This window comes from Nipponia nippon, unplaced genomic scaffold (genome assembly GCF_047370975.1).
Source record: "Nipponia nippon isolate SJK-2023a ecotype South Korea unplaced genomic scaffold, ASM4737097v1 scaffold_5, whole genome shotgun sequence".
Taxonomy (NCBI): domain Eukaryota; kingdom Metazoa; phylum Chordata; class Aves; order Pelecaniformes; family Threskiornithidae; genus Nipponia; species Nipponia nippon.
This window is the reverse complement of record NW_028262369.1, coordinates 62,007,011-62,021,575: the sequence shown is the minus strand read 5'-3', so window position 1 is coordinate 62,021,575 and position 14,565 is coordinate 62,007,011. Positions and strand designations below refer to the sequence as shown.

Here is a 14,565-nt window from a genome sequence, read left to right as displayed (position 1 = left end):
TGAGGGATTGCAGGAGCATAAAATACACTCTTCTCTCTTGCTTTGCTACCTCCTACACTTTGTCCGTTGCTTAGCAGACAAAAACTTCCCTTCTCGTCACTCAGCTTCATTTGAAGCCACAGCACTGTCCTCTTCCCTGCCTGAGGTGTGAAGGGATCGGAGAGAAGCCCCCAAAACAGCCCTGGGTTTGAGCAGACCAGGGGCCAGAGCTCTTTAGCCAGGCTGTCCACAAAAGCAGGACAGGAACTTTAGTAACAGTACTAAGAATTTCTGCCAAAACAGGCACGTGTAACAAAATCCTTAAAAAACTGCACATATGATAGCAACAAAGGCTTGGAGTGGTTTTGTGTTTTATGCAAGCAACAGAACAGTCTGTTGGGAGAAGCCCATCACGATGCCGGGTGGCTAGTCCCAACATTTCACCCACCCGCTGCCACCGAGCAATACACCTACCCTCGTACCCTGCACAGCAGCACCAACCAAGCCCACTCTGAGCTGGCGGCTGGGACATGCATCTTGCAGATGCAACAACAGACAGCTTCAAAAGGGTAGGAGGCACACAGCAGCTTCAAGAACCAGTAGATGCAATTAAGCGGCTGATTTTATAGTCTTTCCTTTCTTCCTCTTTCCCTAAGCAGCTCTTCAAAGGGAGCTAGCTAGAGCAGCTGGAGCTTGCTGTGAAAGACCAATTCCACCCACCTACCCACTCACTACAAATCTGTCAATTACCATTCAGTTAGACTATTTTAAATATTTGGAGTATTTGGGGTTTATTTCCTACTTTCAAGAAACACTGGTGTTTGTGATAAAGCAAGCTGCTTATAATGGAAAGGGATGCTTTCATTTAAACTGAAAGTCTCTCCCTTGTGCAATATACTGCTTAAATGCCAATCTGCTTATAAACAGGTGGTACACAGTAATACATTATACACACACAGGTTGCCATTAAAAGATAAGCATTTACCAACAGTTGTCACATGCTATTATGTGGAGCACTACTTAAATTCTGTAGCTACAGAACTAGTGCCACTTTGTAATATTGTTATACTGTGCCACTTGGTGGGTGACTTTCACCCTGTAAGAAGGGAGGGAGATACTCAGTAAAACAAGCCCAGCACTTTGGCAGGAAGGGGGTTGGTTTTGGGGTTGGGTATCTTTTGTTTATCTTTTTGAAAAATACATCTTTCACCGCAAAGAGATGCCCATGTCAGAGGTTCTTCAGAAACTGTTAATGCTGGCTTTCTCAGTGCCCTCCTTTCTGTGTCCACGACTCCTAAAGATCCCCAGCTTTGTAGCAGTTCCCTTGCTAGACCCCAGGATTAGGCTCTGGCAGCCTAAGAAGTTACGTCCCTCACGGCGTCATTTATTCATATTAGCTATGTATACTTGTGTTTGTTACTTACTTTTTAGTCAGTGAACTCAACTGTTAGAGGCATCGTATTTCCATTAAATGCAATGTCTGCCTGCCTTTCAAATCTGCTTCAAGGGCATTCGCCAACTGACAAATCCCTTCTGAAAATGCTGGCTGAAGGTATTTATTAGGAAACTAAACTGATTCCCTTTATTCAAAACACACTGTTCTGGGTTGAGGAAAAACACTACAGGCAACTTCAAGCAGTTCAGCTTACCACACTAATGCAAAACAAGTTCATTTATATCACTGGATTTCATGTATTCCTCCATCTTCAGTTACATATGCTTGGCAAAAACTATTCTTTAAAAGCAATTTCTTCTGTTACTACATTTGTCTTTCAAGGTAAATAAATAAATTCTGTCCTGACCAAAGATTCCTTAATGGTAGGCAAAGCAACCTCCACATATACTGGAAAAAAAAAAAAAAGCGTTTATGGGACTTGCTATTCAGTTCTGATATAAACTTTCTTTCCAACTGAGGTATCCATGAAACTGTAACTGCTGCTAAAACGGAATGCTGCAAGCCCTTGAAGTGTGTTCCACACGGAAGGAGCTGTGACAAAACGGTTTAGTTATTTGTGGCTTTTTATCAAAAAGAACAGCTTCTCCTCCTGGCTTTGCCACAGTGACGCTGGCGGCAGGGAACGTATTCTGTGCTAAGACCACCTGTCTGCGGAGGCCCCGTTCGCTGGTCTCCAAACATACATTTAAAACGTTAATTGAACTTCAAGTAATAACCTCAATGAAAGGTTATAATTTAACAAACTCTGCAATAACAAATGTCTTCAGCGCACACTTTCTGGAATGCCATTTTCTCTGTAGGTAGTTTCCAATTTAGATGTACACCAGAAATGATACACTAGCTATTCTGAAAGTTGGCATTTAAGAATTAGTCACTTCCCTCTTTTCTTTTCGCCAGCATACATAAATATACTGCTGTTACTCTGGCCTTCTGTAGAGGAAAATCCTTGCGCTTTGCAAAAGCACAAAACATCCTGCAGGATTAACTGGACAAAACGCAGTTAGCTCACCTGTGTCTTGGTACTGAGGGTTAGGGGTTTGATTTACACGTAGTCATTATTTACACATAATTGTCTTCTGTTACCGGAGCATCCACTAGTCTAAAGGAAAGCTTTCCATGTTCTTACATCTACACTGTGTTTAGCTCTCTTGATTTTTTACTAACCGATGGCGTTTTTACTGTGGGAAAGAACTCTACCCTCCCTCCCACTCTGATCCGGGACTCCCTACTTCACCAGTGTGGCTTCCTGATGGTAGCAGGACCGGTCCTGCACAAGAGTCTGTTTTGGACGGTCCAGTTGGAAACACTGGTGTGCACACGTGTAGTAGCATTTTATACAATTTAGCCACAGTGTAATTGAGAACTGGTGGAAGGTTGGGACTTTTGGGAGAGACTGCAAGGATCTGAGGAACGCCTGTTCTTCATAACTATCACATAATTACTTCAGAATTAAATACCCAATGGTTTGACCCCAGTATAAATTTCCAGATAAGTCACTATGTGTAAAAATGATCCTTTTCTAATATTGTGACTACTGGTACCAAAAATGAGTTACTGTGCTCTGTGAAGAATTACAAGGCTGCTACTGAACATTAAATCAATGGGCTGGCTACCCGTCAGACCTCATTCTGTAGCTGCAACAAATGGCTGTACACTATTTCACCTGCAACCCTTGCCAGCAACTCCAAACACGGATTGTTAACACCCAAAGGAGAATGAAGCTTATCACTTATACAAAATCCCATGCAAATATCAGCGTACACTTTTTGTGAAACACACTACAAGAACATACGATGTATGCTGAAAGGGATGTAAGGTATCCATATGGCTGATTTTCTCCTATACCAATTTAAAAAAATGTAAGGAGCTTTTGGCCTTAAACTAGTCTGATATAAAGAGACATTTCTACTAAACTAAGTTTCTACCAAGTTGTTCCCATTTCTGCAATATTTTAAAGTATCTTTTTAGAAACTGTATTACTCCCTTTGCTAGCATGTGGAAAATTTGCAGTAGAACATGGCCCAGCAAATTCTCAGTTACGGGGCTGATGGGGTAGCAGGTTACCCTAAATAAAGCAACTCACAAAGAGAGTGTAACAGAGAAAATGAAGAAAGGGGGAAAAAAAAGAATATGGAGCCAGCACTGACTCACATCAACCAAATACATACTATACAGAGGTAAGTATGTCAAACCAAGCTATAATGCTTCCAAACACACCTGCACCCAGGTGAGATCAATCACAGCCTGGACTGTCTGCACCAGGAGAACAGAGCGCTGACTTCATAAGCAACCGTGCAGCTGCATAGTCCATTTTCTGTTCCTTTAATTAACATGCAAAGCACTGGCTAAATAGTAAACATTTAATTAGATTTGTCTCTATGTTTCAATATTAATAAAACACATGAAAAATGCATTAAGAGCCAGCTAATTGGGGGCTCTCCAAAAGTAGCTGTAAATGAGCAATTATAATACAATTGGGGTGTGGTTCCCCAGGGATTGTCTCAGGACTGATGCTTTTAATATTCCAGCCAAAGGTTTAGAAATTATTAAAAAATCCCAGGCAATAAAGCATAGAGATGACAGGAAGACTGAAACCCCAGCAAATTACAGTGAAGAGCAGGCAGTATTAGAGAGTGAGCCAGGCTGGCGGGTAAGCTGGAGTCAGTCACACCAAACGTCTTTTATAAAGCCAAACTAAGATTGCACGTTTTGGAATAAAGCATGTGGGCAATATTGTCTGGAAAACAGGAGTCTCTAAAACACACAGATGTCAGAACTGCCTGCTTATGGGGTTCCTCATGTGAAACTGAAACACAAAGGATACAATTTTTACTTATACAGGATATTGGTTAAGTCAGTAATAAAACACTATGCACACTTTGGTTTCCACTTTCTAAAAGCATGTTAACAAACACAGATATTTCACACTGAAGAGCACCTGAAATTATTTTAGAGCTGGAAAGAAATTCCTCACCATGAGAGATGTGAGACCCTCTATCTGTTTAGCTTATGAAAATAAGGTAAAGAGGTGAGCTGATTACACAGTACATGCCATTTCTGCAGGGAGAAAATGCTGGCTACGAGAGAGCTCTTTGAGCTAGCTGGAGAAGGTGCAAGAGGCAACAACATTTGCAATTAAAAACTGTGTTCAAATTAGAAATAAAGGCACCTAGTATTATTTCTCTTGATACTAGGGAACTAATGAGCTTCCTGAGGGATGGCTGCACTTCTGCAAAGCTTCAGGCCAGTGCCGAAGACCGTCCAGAGGACCGAAGCCCCGCATTCGCCCACCCAGTGGCTGCGGGAGCTCCAGCCACACTGAGGCTGGGGCTGCTTCTGAATCTCAGAGCCCAGTCGGAAGATACGCTGTGGTTAGGAAAGTTACTGAGCTCAATGCCAGGCAATAAGATGATACTTCAGGGCCTCCGCATACAGGAAATCAGAGCTAATGATGTTTCAAGGCTTCTTTTGCCCTTGAAAAATCTATGAATCAATAGGTAAAAAAGAGGGAAGACATTTTAAAGCAGCGTTTCCCTTGAATACCTCATGGGATCTATTGAATCACAGGTACACAGCTAAAGACCAAGCCTTTTCTTCCTATGCATCATGTAAAAAAATAGGAGTACTTCTGCACAGCTCAGAAACGGGGTGTTTTTACATTACCAGGTGCAATTAGATACAAAGCAATGACAGAGTACTACGTTATGAACAGCAAGTAACTGAAGTTGTTCTGCTTGAAAAAATATCTTGCCAAAAATTCCAGCTTTTTTCACAGCTAACAAGGGCTCATTCAAAAAGACAGATCAAGCCAAGTGAAATTTTTCCACAGATCTCCCTATGCTTCAGAGTCTGAACAGAAATTCCAGTTCAGGACAACACTTAGGCTTAATTTTCACAGAGTTCAGTTTTCACAGCTCTGGGCACGTGCCAACATGCAGTCCTGCATTTTTCTTGAATAATTTCTTGAAAGGCAGGGTTTTTTTTTTTAACTTGAAAATGAGAAAGTAATTTTTTAATCTTCATTACCCAGTTACCAGCTCCATCATACATCATACAGCCCCATGCAACACTACAGGCTTGGGGAAGAGTGGCTGGAGAGCTGCCTGGTGGAGAAAAGGACCTGGGGGTGTTGGTTGACAGCTGCCTAAATATGAGCCAGCAGTGTGCCCAGGTGGCCAAGAGGGCCAATGGCATCCTGGCTTGCATCAGAAATAGCACGGCCAGCAGCAGGACTAGGGAAGTGATCGTCCCCCTGTCCTCAGCACCGGTGAGGCCGCACCTCAAATACTGTGTTCAGTGTTGGGCCCCTCACTACAAGAAGGACATCGAGGTGCTGGAGCGTGTCCAGAGAAGGGCAACGAAGCTGGTAAAAGGTCTAGAGCACAAGTCTTATGAGGGAGCTGGGGCTGTTTAGCCTGGAGAAAAGGAGGCTGAGGGGAGACCTTATCGCTCTCTACAACTACCTGAAAGGAGGTTGTAGCGATGTAGCGGTCGGTCTCTTCTCCCAAGTAACAAGTGATAGGATGAGAGGAAACAGCCTCAAGTTCCTGCCAACTAGCAAACCAAGGAAGGCATCGAGGACACTGAGGACACTGATCAAAGCAGCTGAGTTTTCACTGCGCTTTCCCTAAAGCTGGTCAGAGAGGAGTTGTCTACCAATCTAGAGTCAGTTTAGGCAAGAAGTCTAATCCTTATTTCCTGCTTTATTTCTTGCACCATCACTGGGACCTGCACCTCAGGATTCTAGCTCTGAAGGGCAGGGCTCCAGCTCTTCAGTTAAGGGACTAAATCCAACAAGTGGATGTGGTAACAGGGGAACATGCTCTTACAAAATGTGGCTTTAGCATGCTTGGCTAATGGTTGAATTCATGGCTTCTTTTTGGAAGGAGAGAAAACAGATTTTCAGCATTGCAGAAACAAATTCAGTAACACATACTTAAAGGGAAAATGTTGTTCCTTAGACAGTTAAGCACCTTCTGAGTTTCCCACTGCAAGGTGCCCAGTTTAAAAACCTCAGGCTGAGTGTTGATTTCAGATAAATGGAAAAGAAGGCTGGTTTCAAATTACAATTAATTTTAAAATCTTCAGCTACCAGATACCAGTATGGGAAGGCTCTGCAAACAGCAAATACTAGTATTATTTCAGAGTACGCGTCAAAAATGCCAGGCACAGAGGTACCTATCCTCAGAGAGTTGAAGTATGTGCGGTCCCTGGTACAACATTTGTTTATTACATTTCAGCAGTACATGCTGAGCTCTGTGCCGGCAGCCACCGGCTGTATTCATCTTAACAGTTAAGACTGTGTAATTCTAAGGCCTCTAACATGAGCTCTTCTGCATGCATTTGATCAGAACATGAAACAATGGGTAGAATGCATTTCAGGCTAAAGAAAAAGAAAAAAAGGAGAAGCAGCACTTAGGATTCATATGTCTGCAGTATTTCTATCATAGTGGTTAAGACACCATGGCCTTTTCAACTGGCTTCTTAACACTGAAGTGACAATGAAAGCCTGCGAAGAAGGGAGTCAGAAAAGCTTTATTCCCAGAGTTCACTGGCCATATTCTCTTCTGTCTAGCACTGATATAAAGGAAGGGGATTGCCAGAGTTGGCAGATCCAGAGTATGAAACAAGCACAGAGGCAGGGGACTGATTTTATTTCAAAGCATCTTCATTTCACTCCACCCTTTTGTCTTCCTTCTCTGCTGATTGCCTTGGAGCAGCAGGGAGGGCTGCAAGTGAAATTATCCCTGAAGTGGGACCATTATCAGCTCTTCTGTCTGGCTGGGGAAGAGAGCAGCACTGGCAGCTTGCAGTGTCAGCTCCGTCACAGGGGAAGATGAACAAGGAGCGCGGCTGAGCCCTGAGCGCACACGCAGACTGATGCACGGGTGCTCCCAGTATGACAGTGTATTTATATCAACCTGCTGGAATCCACTCTGGCAAGTGTTATATGTTGGGCTCTTCTCTGAAGGCGGGCCCTTGTTCTTCCACACATGTAGTCACCTTGGGGGAGATTTCATGTCTCCTGATGACGGCTGGAAAAAACACTAGCGAGGCCAAAACACCAAAGTGTGGTTTAGGCTTTAGGAGCTGCTGGAATTATGATGTGTCTGATTCTGACATTCATGGCAGTTCACAGCCTTTTGTCCCCAAAATATTCTCCGCCAGGGAGCACTACTGAGGTGGTCACAGCCCTAACAGGTGAAACAGCCCTAACAATTCCTGGGGCATAAGCTACCCTTCAGTCCTGCCAGTCATGGCTAAACACGGTACACAGGCCAATGCATCTACCCAGGTCTCACATGACCGCATGTTTACACACACTTTCCTAAATTACTACTAGTATGGACTTTGTTGAGCTTGACACAGAAGGTCTGGTTGGTTTACATTCACAGATTGATGCAGCCTTTCTAACAGACCTTCTCCCTCTCCTGTAAAGGTTTTTAGATAAGCAGTAAAATCCACTCATTCTTTTCAAGATATTCTGACATGGAAAGTCCCAGGGGGCTTTACTTGACATCTCTTGCACTTGGGATATGCTCGGTAATGCCAAGCAACGCGTACGTATCAGTTCCAATGGACTTGGCCAAGATTTGCATTTGATAGGAGGCACCTGAGACTTCAGGCAATTTAACACGTTCATGTAAAATAAACAGTAAATATATATACATGCTGGATCAAAAAAAGCATGACTCAACAGTCTATGCAGAAAAGTACCAAAGACTTTGTAATGCACTGAGCATCATTTGCAGCAGTGGAAAAATAGCAAGACTGGGCCCAGCAAGCACAGATGCTGCCTAGCAGATTATGAAAAGTGACATGTGAGCCAAATTTGAGAAGTATATACCTTATTTAATGATACTCTATACTAATTTCCATTCTAGGGCTATAATTCAATGTTCATTTCTCCAAGTCCTTTCTGCACCAGTACGAATAACTTGCTTAATTCTTTCGTAAACTACCAGTGTAGCACCCTCCCTTTCTCCTACCTCTTGACAGGTAATAATAAAGTTCCACATTTGAGTGATTTCATTTGAAAGCTTTATATATATATATATATATATATATATATATATATATACACCTATGTGTGTGCATGTGTGTGTAATACATGCACGCACACACACATGGACCACTATTTAATTTAGGCTATTTTAAATGGTGATTTTTGTACCTGAATTCTTTGCTTTCCAAAGCCGTAACACCTTTGTTAAACCATTTTAGCCATTTGTTGGCTTTCTGTGTAACGGGGTTTAGATTTTTACCTATGTAAGTTGTGAAGACAGAAATGGTTTGGATTAGCTAATTTAATCAAATTTCACGGGATTCATGAATAGTATTGAGATGGAATCCAGTTTCTTGGAGAAGGAGACTTAGGTTTATTAAATTAAATACAGTCCAACTGGGCTCTGCTCCATCCCAAGTAAGGAAAAATAAAGTAAAATTTGTGTGGCTATCTTAATGAAGCTGCCTTGGTACATAGGTTTCAATCACCATTGAAATGATGCTGTTTATCAAGCACAAATGGCAAAGCACAAATTGTTCCTTCCTTATGTTTCAAAACAACTCAAAAGGAATGAAAAAAAGTTTTAAGAAAACTGGACTTAGGTACATACATTCTTTCATCTTGCTGTGGGAGCTAATATTTGCCTTTATTACTTCCAGGGTGTGATTCCAAAAGTACTCAGCACTGATCTTGTTCCGTTTCCTCTGAAGTCACCAGTAAAACTGTCATTAGCTCAAAAAGATAGTATTGATGCTGGTTGCTTTTTTAAAAGAGCTTATTACCTTGGTGTTGCTGAAGCATTTGTCCTGAAGAACTGGCAAAGGTTAAATGAAAACCCAGTAACAGACAAAAGAGAGGAACAACCAAGTCTTTTTCTTGTTGAAGCAATGACTCATAAAAGGGTACAGGCATTCCCCAACCTTCACAGGTTTTATCAGTTCTGCTTAGAACCGATCATCATCAGTTATGAGGTATTTTTTAATATGCAAATAAGATAGCTGGCTGCATTACAACTATGTCAGATTTCCAGCCAGAAGGCAGAAGAGACGAGCCTCAGCTCCAGAGCTGGAAGATCGAGGAGCAGTGGAGTTTGGCAGGCTTCCGGAGAAAGCCGTATCTCAAGTAGCTGTGCTCTGTTTGTGAGGGTAGCAGGTGAGATATACAAAAGCAATTCAGCCTTATATAAAATCTATTATACCACAAAGCACTTGGCTAAAAACAAGTTGCTGCTTAGAAATTCTGGGGACTCATCAAATGGTCTCTACCCAGAATCTAATTTTTATTTTTTTTCTGAACTCCTAACATGTAACTGAAGAACTGAAGTTGTTTCTTGGCTGTAGTGGAAGCTAAAGAGGCAATCAGTCATTTATACATCCTTGAGGGACACCTTAGGATATGGTAAGCGATCCAGAATGTCCCTATATCCGGAACGCTCAGAACAATATGTCTGCTGTGGTGTCACTCCTGACATCAGATATAAACTTTTTCCCAGCCTATACCTGAATTTCAATGTTGATACATCCTGAGGGTGCTCTTTAATGGCATGGAATTCATTCTGAATGCACTTTACTATATTACAGAATATTTTACCTAAACACTTTGTATCACCGTCACCACCATTCACTAGAATTCATTATTGCTGCAAGAATCATCAAAATACTACTGAAGGTGAATAACTCTAGGGAAGGGAAATAGAGAAATGAGATGGCAGAAGTGTTCACCAAGCCACTTTCCATCGTCTATCAGCAGTCCTGGCTAACCAGAGAGGTCCCGGTCGACTGGAGGTTAGCAAATGTGATGCCCATCTACAAGAAGGGCCGGAAGGAGGATCCAGGGAACTATGGGCCTGTCAGCCTGACCTTGGTGCTGGGGAAGGTTATGGAGCAGATCATCCTGAATGCCACCACATGGCATGTACTGGACAACCAGGGGATTAGGCCCAGTCAGCATGGGTTTATTAAAGGCAGGTCCTGCTTCACTAACCTGATCTCGTGCTATGACAAGGTGACCCACTTAGTGGATGACAGAAAGGCTACAGATGTTGTCTACCTGGACTTTAGTAAGGCCTTTGACACCGTTTCCCACACCATTCTCCCGGAGAAACTGGCTGCTCACGGCTTGGACAAGTGTACTCTTCACTGGGTAAAAAACTGGCTGGATGGCTGGGCCCAAAGAGTTGTGGTAAATGGGGTTAAATCCAGTTGGCGGTCAGTCACAAGTGGTGTTCCCCAAGGCTCAGTACCGGGGGCAGTTCTCTTCAATATCTTTATCAATGATCTGGATGAGGGGATCGAGCGCATGTGGGAGTGTTGATCTGCTGGAGGGTAGGAAGGCCCTACAGAGGGACCTGGACAGGCTGGATCAATGGGCCGAGGCCAATTGTACGAGATCCAACAAGGCTCAGTGCCGGGTCCTGCACTCGGGTCACAACAACCCCATGCAATGCTACAGGCTGGGGGAGGAGTGGCTGGAGAGCTGCCCGGCACAAAAGAACCTGGGGGTGTTGGTCGACAGCTGCCTAAATATGAGCCAGCAGTGTGCCCAGGTGGCCAAGAAGGCCAATGGCATCCTGGCTTGCATCAGAAATACTGTGGCCAGCAGCAGGACTAGGGAAGTGATTGTCCCCCTGTCCTCAGCACTGGTGAGGCTGCACCTCGAGTACCGTGTTCAGTGTTGGGCCCCTCACTACAAGAAGGACATTGAGGTGCTGGAGCATGTCCAGAGAAGGGCAACGAAGCTGGTAAAAGGTCTAGAGCACAAGTCTTATGAGGAGCGGCTGAGGGAACTGGGGCTGTTTAGCCTGGAGAAAAAGGAGGCTGAGGGGAGATCTTGTTGCTCTCTACAACTACCTGAAAGGAGGTTGTAGCGAGGTGGGGGTCGATCTCTTCTCCCAAGTAACAAGCAATAGGAGAAGAGAAAATGTCCTTAAGTTGTGCCAGGGGAGGTTTAGATTGGATACTAGGAAAACCTTCACCAAAAGGGTAGTCAGGCACTGGAACAGGCTGCCCAGGGAAGTGGTTGAGTCTCCATCCCTGGAGGTATTTAAAAGACGTGTAGATGCGGTGCTTAGGGAGATGGTTTAGTGGTGGATAAACGATTCTACAATTCTATGAAATGGATCAGACAGATTAATCAAAGTACATAGATACTCCAAGTTTGAAATCGACAACATTAAAATAGAAAGAACATATTAAAAACAGATAAATATTGGCTATATGGTGATGAGCACCCCATTCTCTGCAAATTCTCTCTCTTCACAGATACGCACAAGACAACAGGATAACTATTTCTTTGAGGTTCATTTCTTATCTGAAGTCAGAATATCCGTGAGCTTGTACCATAATTACTCTAGCAGCTAATTATGGTGCCATAAACAGACCACTGTGACTCAAGGACTCGACTGAGCAGCAGGAACAAATGCGAAGCAAACAATAACGCCTGTGCTTCCATGGCAGCACAGTGGCTTTAACATTAAATAGAAAAAAGAATACGCAGAAGAGAGAAAACACCATGAGACAAAATTCAGAAAATGTATGATGTTCACAAATATTCTCTACAGACAAAGTGTTTTTAAGATTAGACTAAGTGTTCCTACAAGCAGTGTACAAACTTTGAAGAATCCAGTGTAAAGGGAAAATTTACAAATACAATTCTCCGTAACAGAAGATCAGGGAAAACTTGTGGTCATATTCATACTGTTTCATGCTGAGCAGATGACAAGGCTAAGAATAAAACTGGTACTTACATCCTGAGCTGCCATTTGTTGGAACCAAAGTAAAGTTGGAGGCCCAGGGGTTACGCACGATATCCTGCCAATGAATGGTGTCTGCGAAGCAAAGAAATTTGTTCTGGCCAACATACACCCCTCCATTCAGTATTTCTGCATAAAAGAACAAGAGAACATACTTGTAAGACTTTAGACATACAGCTGATTAAATCTATTGCTGCTTTGTGTACTGGAGAGAGAGGGCATAAAATTTAACTGCAAAAAACTCTCACTATAATCTCACTTCATACTCTGAAAACTGGAGGGCAAGTAGCTTACAGTATTTGTAAATAGGAACCGTTTATTTATATGCAGAAGAAACCTGAAGACAGCCACACAGTTGCTAGATGAGTTATTGGGTTTACCTGTTGTTTCAGTGTAATCAAGTATGGAACAGTACTGTTATTTGTGGGTAAAATAACCTTCAAGACTTAACTGACTTTAAAAACACAAGCGATCAACCACACTATGCTGTATTTCATTAATACGGACAAATGTTTAAAACATACAAGAAACTAATGTGCTCCGCTGGAGTAGGGATTTTCTGAGCCCACAGTACATGAGAAGGGTCCAGTCATCATGATGTCTGGAAAAGCATGTTTTCTGATCAGACTGTGCTGCTGTAATACCATGATCCAAAATACTCAAATACTGTGATCCAAAACTACCACTGATGCCTTGCTGGAAGCTTCGTGTCAAAGGGAGATGGTTTCTGAGCAGATAAAAGCTTGGGTTTTTTTTATTTTTATTTTCATGTTTATATCAGTTCATTTAAAAAAATGGCTTGTTCTCCTATCTCTAAAGACGTGATTTGTCAAATCTCAACACAAAAATTATCTTACAGTTGTTGGTTGTAGCAGCAGGGTTTTCTTTGGAGCAATAACTTTTTTTTTTTTTCCCTCTAAACTCTTGTTCAAATTCACAGTTTCTCTTCTTAACCTGGCGCTCATATTTCCGAAGCAAAGGACAATCCATGTGACTTTCATTAAAGTTAATAGGAGCTATGAAGCTAAAGCCTCCTGCACCGCTTAGTGTCAAAGATTCAAGCCTCAGCAAAGAAATGTTGAAGGTTAGTTACTAATGGCACCTTAGAATGACATTAAGTGCTGCTATACAGCCAGGAGTGTCACACTTCTCACAGAGACATTAAGAGTAAATCTTGACTATGGTAGCAATGATAAAGGTCATCTGATAGTCCTCATCTCCCAAGAAAACCTTTAAAAGCTGTAGTAGGAATGCTAGTGTTGACAAACAACAAGGAAGGAATTACTGCATGTTTTTAAAAAAAATTCAGGGTTTACAGTCCACGGCATGTAGAGGAGGTAGCCCCCAGGAAAAGAATGCATTAAATAAAGGATCATCTGTAAATACATCCTTCCACCATATTAATCAGTTCAGAGTATTACTATTTCTTAGAAACCTCTGGTTTAAAAGCTTGGCTTTTCATTGAAAAGGGGCTTAAAAAAAAAAAAATCTTATACAGAAAAGAGTCCAGATTAGAGAAATAGCAATGATCTGTCTGTATGATATTGCCATGATCCCTGAAAAAAAACCATACAGCGTCTGTTAGCAATTCTGCTCTGGGGAAAAAGTGGGACTTAGAAGAACAGTTGAAAACATGACTAGTGATGATTTCTCTGTTTTGTCCCAGCTATACAGGATTACTTAATCCATTATGGCCCAGATTTTGATTAAAAATAACATCTAGCAAGCCATGAAAAACTGTAAATTCTACATTCATAGCTTCTTAAACACTTGCACACGATTCCAAATAGTGTCACTATCAGTTGGTACATCTGAACACCTGCCACTGGCATAATTTCTGGTTTTTAGAGCATTCACTCATGACAATACCTATCAAATTTTCTTTTCTGCTAGGAGCTTTGATGCATTCTTGTATACCAGGCAGCATCTCACTCTAAAAGTAATTCTAATAGTTTCAATTTGTGGAGAAAGACTTTTTTTCAGCATAAAAGTAACCAGAAAGTGTCCCCTCTGTACTGTAAGGAAAGCTGACAGCTTTTCTTGTGATTTACTAAAAGCAAACGTGGAAAATGCTCTGACTTCCTTCATCACTGAATAATACACATTGTTCCTGCTGCCCTTGCCCAAAAACATGATGGAGTATCTTTATTTGCCCTGCACTGTACCATTTTTCATAGGTGACAGGATTAAAGTTTACAGATTTATTCATGCAGTGAGGCACTAATAAACCCGAGTAATAATATCAAAGACGGGCTCTTACAGATACTAAATAACCCTGAGTTCAAAGTTTAGTACACTCTTTAAAGTACTTGTGCTTGACTCTTCCTGCTCTGTGGGATCCAGATTCATTCCTTTTCTACCTTCCCGTTCCAA

The 14,565-nt window shown here is 42.1% G+C and overlaps 1 protein-coding gene across 3 annotated transcripts in view; it reads right to left on the bottom strand.

Moving 5' to 3' along the window:
• Positions 1-14,565, bottom strand: part of ERBB4 (erb-b2 receptor tyrosine kinase 4) — a 532,642-nt gene that overhangs the window by 211,642 nt on the left and 306,435 nt on the right. For all 3 annotated transcript variants that reach the window (XM_087731135.1, XM_087731136.1, XM_087731137.1), the window contains exon 4: positions 12,187-12,321. In XM_087731135.1, the coding sequence (XP_087587261.1) occupies positions 12,187-12,321 (135 nt within the window). The remainder of the gene's footprint in view (positions 1-12,186; positions 12,322-14,565) is intronic.